This window comes from Sinocyclocheilus anshuiensis, unplaced genomic scaffold (assembly GCF_001515605.1).
Source record: "Sinocyclocheilus anshuiensis isolate Anshui unplaced genomic scaffold, SAMN03320099.WGS_v1.1 scaffold509, whole genome shotgun sequence".
In the NCBI taxonomy this organism is placed as follows: Eukaryota; Metazoa; Chordata; class Actinopteri; order Cypriniformes; family Cyprinidae; genus Sinocyclocheilus; species Sinocyclocheilus anshuiensis.
This window is the reverse complement of record NW_015539853.1, coordinates 148184-155229: the sequence shown is the minus strand read 5'-3', so window position 1 is coordinate 155229 and position 7046 is coordinate 148184. Positions and strand designations below refer to the sequence as shown.

At 37.6% G+C, this 7046-nt stretch overlaps 1 protein-coding gene across 3 annotated transcripts in view; it reads left to right on the top strand.

Annotated features, from left to right (window-relative positions):
* The first annotated feature begins 1074 nt into the window (after positions 1 to 1074).
* LOC107684696 (sorting nexin-12-like) overlaps positions 1075 to 7046 on the top strand; it is a 6614-nt gene continuing 642 nt past the window's right edge. For 2 of the 3 annotated variants that reach the window (XM_016481025.1, XM_016481026.1), the window contains exons 1-5: positions 1075 to 1455; positions 1945 to 2040; positions 2660 to 2784; positions 2991 to 3081; positions 5216 to 5226. In XM_016481025.1, coding sequence (XP_016336511.1) covers positions 1291 to 1455; positions 1945 to 2040; positions 2660 to 2784; positions 2991 to 3081; positions 5216 to 5221 — 483 coding nt within the window. In that variant the 5' untranslated portion in view covers positions 1075 to 1290 and the 3' untranslated portion in view covers positions 5222 to 5226. Of the gene's footprint in view, positions 1456 to 1944; positions 2041 to 2659; positions 2785 to 2990; positions 3225 to 5215; positions 5227 to 7046 lie in introns of those variants that run through there. The other variant, XM_016481023.1, reaches the window with a different exon arrangement.

Below are 7046 nucleotides of genomic sequence, written 5' to 3'. Positions count from 1 at the left end.
ATATGTTGACATGCTTTAATGTTCAAAAACACATTATTTTTCAAATACTGTACATTATTGTAGGTCCTCTATGCCTCGCCTCTCTCAAATGCTTCGTTTTCTACAAAGTCCCTCCTTCCAACAAGTGCAGTCTGCTCTGATTGGCCAGCTGACCCAGTGCATTGTGATTGGCCGAACACCGCAAGCACTCGTCGGAAATGTAACGCCCCTTACCATAATCGCAAGCTTCATCTAGCAAAAAAAATGTAAAGACAGAGCCCGAAAAGGGGAACAGAGTTGCGTGACAGACACAGTGATGAAGCTGGTATGTGTTTGCAGTACACAAGCCACGGTTAAGACAGCTGACTCCACTGTGATGTGACCCCCTCTCTCTCTCTCTCACACACACACACACACACACACGATGCGCAAAACTCCGCATTTGAACAGTCAATAGCAAATACTTAAACTAATAACAAAACAGTAGCTGATTCAGAAGCACCAGATTGTCATAGCAAAGTCAGAATGACCTCCTCTCCTAGGTTCATGAAACGGTCGTCCATAAAATGCATTGCTGTTCTGTTGTAAGTGATCTTAAAGATTCCTAAATGCATCTACTTTCGGAAGGCCAAATAAAGTGCTTTTGCTTTCGCCTAGAAACACACAGCGTCTCTCTGACATGGCTGCTTCAACACTAACTGCGGTTACTGAAACCACGCCTTCTTTCTTTGCGTGAACATTTGGGCGACATTATGCAAATATTTCCACATAGTGACCTAGATATGTGGGGGCGTGTTAGAACGAGCCGTTTTAGGGGGCGTGGCAGAGTCTTAACTTTGATAAAGAATATCTCTTTGGTTTTGAGACTTTAGTCTTTGCAACTTCAGGGATCTTATCTATGCACAATAAGCTTGTAACACTCCAAAGAGAAAGGAAAACTTGAAATCGCATCATATAACCCCTTTAAAATCCACACCTTTCCAGTCTCTCCTCCAGTTATGAAATTTTACGGAACCCTGAAGAGCCCACCCCCTTCTCGGTCTTCTACATTCTTATAGGTCAATTAACTGTCAGTCATCATAAAACAGAACGTCTATTGGCAAACTGCACACATATCGTCGCATCAGGGGTGCGAGAAACGCAGGATTTCCTGTGGTGTCGCTGAACTGGACACATCCAAGTTTTCGTTCGCAGAAGTACCCTAGCCCATTTTAAAACCTCCATCGATTTAATGTCTTAATCAAAACCTTCTCATCGGTACGTGCCCTAGACTACACCTCGACGTAGTTAGTCTGAAAGAAGTCATCAAAGATGTCCGAAGCCACAGTGGCCGACACTCGCCGGTTAAACTCTAAACCGCAGGACCTGACGGACGCCTACGGCCCTCCCAGCAACTTTCTGGAAATCGATGTGTTCGACCCGCAGACTATAGGAGTCGGCCGCAATCGCTTCACCACTTACGAAGTCCGGATGAAGGTAGGCTGGCCCAGTGAATGAATGTGATTGTGTGTTTGTGTCAGAGAGGCTGCGGTTCGATTTGGCCTAAGTTAGCTAACGTTAGCCTGCGCGCTAATGCTAACTAACACCTCATTCGACGTGAAAGAATCCTGTCCTTCGCAGAGCTTTTAAAAACGTGATTTTATTGTGTGAATTGCTAGGTTTTGGTCTAAAATCGGTTTTCTGTGCGAGCAAGTTGGATTTGCGCAGTTTAGCGCAGAGATATTGAGCTAATTTGGCCGTTGTTGTTACTCTGTCAACCATCAACCTCTAGCGAGTTGTATTTAAACCATTAAGATAAACATTTGGTCGCGTTACTGTTTGCAAATAAATCATTTTGTGGGTTTAATAATATCTCAGTTTGTGTTAAATGAATTCGAGAACATTCTGCATCGTGTACACAACTAAGATATGTAGACATTATTTAATAATCATGTGACTTATTCTGTTTTCTCCGTTGAAATCCAGACAAATCTTCCCATTTTTAAACTGAAGGAGTCGTGTGTTCGACGAAGATACAGCGACTTCGAGTGGCTGAAGAATGAGCTGGAAAGAGACAGCAAGGTATCACAACTCTGTGTGATTAAAATGTATGTTTTATTTTTGTATCATTTTTGATACGTCAGGCCTATATAGTATGATATAGTGAGAATTTGGAGCTCACACTAAAAGAGAAGAAAAACACCTCAAACTGTGTTTTATTCAAACAGCAAAAATAAGGAAATAGTGCTGTTGTTTTTTATATGGAAAAAATAATCAGTGAGATTTTTATAACAGTATAGCACACTACTTGCATAACATGCATATTGATCAGTTGTCAATCCTATTAAGATTAAATTTAAATGTTTAGTTTTATGGTCAAAGTTTTGTAGTTTCTAATGTGGGGGGTGAAATATGGTGAAATGCAACACAAAGATGATTGAGAGATGGACAAAAGCTTCTCAGAAGTCTGATGTATCATATTTAATACTTTTTTTTAATTTACATTTTTTAGAAGTATACTTACTGAAAAAGTATAATAACTATCAGTCAGATGACAGAAGGCATGTAGTAGATTGCACACAACAGGTTTTTCAAGTTTTTTTTTATAACGTTGATAATTCAGAAGCCTTAGAAATTCTTCTATCAAATATGATGCAGTATACTTAAAATAGTTTTTAAAATGTGTGAAAATATTTATTAGATTGTTGTGCCTCCATTGCCTGGAAAGGCATTGAAGAGACAGCTTCCCTTCCGTGGAGATGAGGGCATTTTTGAGGAGTCCTTTATTGAGGAGAGACGATCTGGGCTTGAACAGTTCATCAACAGGTTAGTCATCGAAATTATACCTGACGGACACTTCTAAATTATAGAAGAAGTACAAGTCAGCCACGCAAATTATTAGTGTTTGAGGGCGTGAAATGATTACACAAATATATTGTGAATTTTTTTCCACATATACTAACAAAAAGACTTGAGTTTGTCCAGATTTCATGGATTGCATACATAAATATGTTGCTCATATTCCTCTTCAGAATTGCAGGTCATCCTTTGGCCCAGAACGAACGCTGTCTTCACATGTTCCTGCAGGACGAAAGTATTGACCGGAACTACATTCCCGGAAAAGTACGGCAGTAGGGCTTTCCAAACTGGGACGAGGGAGGGTCTTCTTTCTTCGGTTGTCAGCTTGTATTTCCATTCATCTGCAAACAAAGTGCAGAGTAACATTTATTTTTACACCGAGCAAAATCTAGATATCTGATGAACCGTGCAGGACTTGGTTTTATTTAAAAGATCATGTTTTGTACATGTGTCTGAGAGTTACTCTTTACACACACAATGTATTTCTTTTACATCTATACTAGGGCTGCACGATAAATCGCATGCGATATTTAACGCGCATCTTGTCAGAAAGCCGGTTCTGTAATCAGCAGTAAATCTCCATCACCTGCGGGTTTCACATTGAGCAGCATTAACTACACAGAGCCGTTGTTCACTGAGGAGATGCGCAAAAAATCGCGCGAATATGAACGTGGTTTTGCGCAGCTCGTTAGTGAACAACGGCTCTGTGTAGTTAATGCTGCTCAATGTGAAAGCCCGCAGGTGATGGAGATTTACCGCTGATTACAGAACCGGTTTCACTGATAAGATGCGCGTTAAATATCACATGCGATTTATTGTGCAGCCCTAATCTATACAGTGTACTTGTTAGTGTGTGTGTGTGTACATTATGTAACTATACATTAGGCTGAAGCACTGTAAATCAAAGCGGGTTGGCTCATATCTTTGTCCTCTCTGGCGTCTGTTGAAAGAACATGTGCTTTTCAAGTTCAAGAGTTGAGGTGTATTGCATGTCATTCCAAACGGTGCAAATGCTTAACAAAACATTTAGGGAGCAATGCTGGATTTGCAGTGGATTAGAAAAATAGTCATAAATGTAAAGTGTTACACTGTTTGACAAAGAAGCAAGCTGAAAAAAATGTTCTGGGCTGTGTTTCAGACATATATTTGGAAGTCGTACATGTTTTGTAGTCGTGTAACCATCAGCAAGACTGGAAAATTCTAGCCAGTATTCATAATCACAAGTGGAAGTTGTATATAATGTTGCTTGTTGCTCCCTTAACTATGGAAGCTTGTTTCCACCCAAAAAAAGGTAATTGCAACTTTTTCTCATAATTCAGATTTGAATTATCTGCCACACGAAAACAGCCTTAGTTTATATCATAATTCTGCCTTTCTCCAGATTCGGAGGGAAAAAAGTCATAATTGTGACATGAAGTGAGAATATTAGGTGTTAACTCGCATTTCTAAGATGAAAATTCAGAATTGTGAGAGAAACTGGCAATTGCAATGACAGTTGCAAAAAAAAAAAAAGATTTGTGAGGGAGGAAAAGTTGTATCCTTTTTTTTTTTTTTTTTTTTTTGCGACAAACAGTTGTAAACTCAGAAATTGGAAAAAAAATCAGAATTGCGAGATGCAAACTCACAGGTACCTTTATTTTTTATTCTGTAGCGGAAATAAGCTTCCATAGTTTTAACCATCCAATGCATCATTTAAAAACAATTTAAAACTACTATCTCATAAAAATATGAATGTTGCATTTTAGTCTAGTTAATACACTTCATTTTTTTCCCCCAGCCCTTTTTGGATTATGAAGAGATTAGAGCCTTTTAATTCCAATTTTATGTAAAAAGATTTGGTTCTGAGATTATGTTAGAAGATTTATGCTAATGTTCAAAAACTCTGTGTTGGCAAACAAATGAGTTCCAAAAACTACTAAATAAAGTACGTCAGGCCTGTTAAGTATGTATCACCCAACAATAGGCATTTAGTTGTTAGAAAAGACTGGTGTTCTAAAAACTGATATTAGGGTTAAAGTGCTGTAATGTCCTTTTGTCAACCACTATGGAGTTTTCCAAAGTAATTAATAAACTTTTGTACCTATTTTTGGTATGAAATAAGTGCTTAAGACCTGTATTGTATGGGAGTCCAGGTTAAACTCTAGGAGTCGATCGTGAGAAAGATCCAAAAACAGCTCCCTAGGAGGACAAAATATTTGCCAACTGTTTAAAGGTTGTCCTGCCAAAGTTCAGTCATTTTCCTCAGAATGACTCTATATTTATGTTATCACCTGTGTTCATCGATTTGTGCCTGTTACGTTTGTCTGTAAATAAAGTAAAACTAAATAGAGCACCGGCTGGAGATTTTATAATATCAGAACTATTTTCCTTAATCTGTTTATTCTCTCTTCCATTTTAGGTGTGAATGAAGTAAGTTTTGTTTTTTACTCTCAGTATGTTGTAACTGATGTGGGAAACAATGTCTGCATGAATGCTAAAAATTCAAATCAATTATATGGTGGGGGAAATGCCGTCTCTTGGCTTTACTTACAAAACTCACTTTAATGTCATATGGCATCCTGTTGCTTTGCTCATTTTTATTTTGCATCTGCTTGTCATGTCCTTTACAGTCAACATGTACTTGTAAAACTACTGCTGGCTGCATGTCTTGATTTGCATGCTTTGTGTTGTATCTTCTTTTTTTTAAAGGGATAGTTCACCCAAAAATGAAAATTTGCTGAAAATGTATTCTCCCTTCGGCCATCCAAGATGTTTGTTTCTTCATTCAGAAAATATTTGGAGTAATTATTAAGCATTACATCACTTGCTCACCAATGGATCCTCTGCAGTGAATGGGGTGCTGTCAGAATGAGTCCAAACAGCTGATAAAAACATCTCAATAATCCACAAGTAAGCCAGTCAATAATCCACAACTCCAGTGCATCATTTAACATCTTGTGAAGCAAAAAGCTGCCTGTTTGTAAGAAAGAAATACAGCATGATGACGTTTTTCACTTCAAACCATTGTTTCCGGCTGAAGTCCTCTATGCATAATATTGCTTGCTTCAGTGAAAAAGTAATCTCGTCTGAATCATTAAATAAAAATGCACATATCAAGTAGGGATGCTCCGATCCGCCTTTTTCGCCTCCGATTCCGATACCTAGGGTTCGGTATTGACCGATCCGATACCAGTGAAGTTTTTTTCCCTCATTTAAATAAATGTAGAATTTATATATCAGTGTGTGGAACTGATAATCATTCTTTCACGATCTACTAGACACAGACTACTTCATTATAAATAAAATAAAATAAATAAATATGAAAAAATATAGGCCTATGTATATTTATAATCTGACAAAAATGTATCATAAACTAGGTTAGTGGATAATTCGGCAGCAAAAGTTATTCTAGAAAAATCAGTGCACAATAATTTTAGAAATCCAAACATTTAGTGAAAAAATATTTTGTGGGGAAGAAATAAAAGTTGCACTAAATATGGTAAAATGTTACACATTGCTATTTGTTTTATTATAAAATCCATTCATTAAAAACATTCATGAATGTATTTATATATAAGTATATACTATAAAATTAAAATACATTTTTCAGTTACTGTGCATGTTAAAAACAATTTATAGACTTTTCTACGCCTGTGTTTTGTTCTCACAGACACCCGGTAGCAAGTGACAAAACAACATTAAACTCCGGTAAGAAGATAAAGTCCTTTTTGCAAAATCATAGACGTATTTACAAATCAAGTATAATGGGAACACAGAATGATCTTGGAGAGATCTAGGATTTGGATCGGCTCTCTCTGAAAAATGGCACTATCGGAGCCGATACCCAATATGAATATTGCATCGGCGCATCCCTAATATCAAGCACTGTTTACAAGCCAAAATATCTCTAAACAAATATGTCAGTGGATTTTGATGCAAGAGGACTTTTTCACTGGGTGAAGTGTTATTATGGACTCGTATTGGCCAGAAGGAACGGTTTTAAGTTAAAACGCCTTAATGACAGATTATTTACCTACACACACACACACACACACTGTTTTTATAAGACTCTCGTTCTGGCGGCACCCATTCACTGCAGAGGATCCATTGGTCCATGTAATGATGAATTTCTCTAAATCTGTTCTGATGAAGAAACACTCATCTATATTTTTATAATTTGGACGGCCTGTGGGTAAGTACATTTCAGCATTTGGGGTGGGGGGGGAGGGTGAACTGACTTAATAGAATAG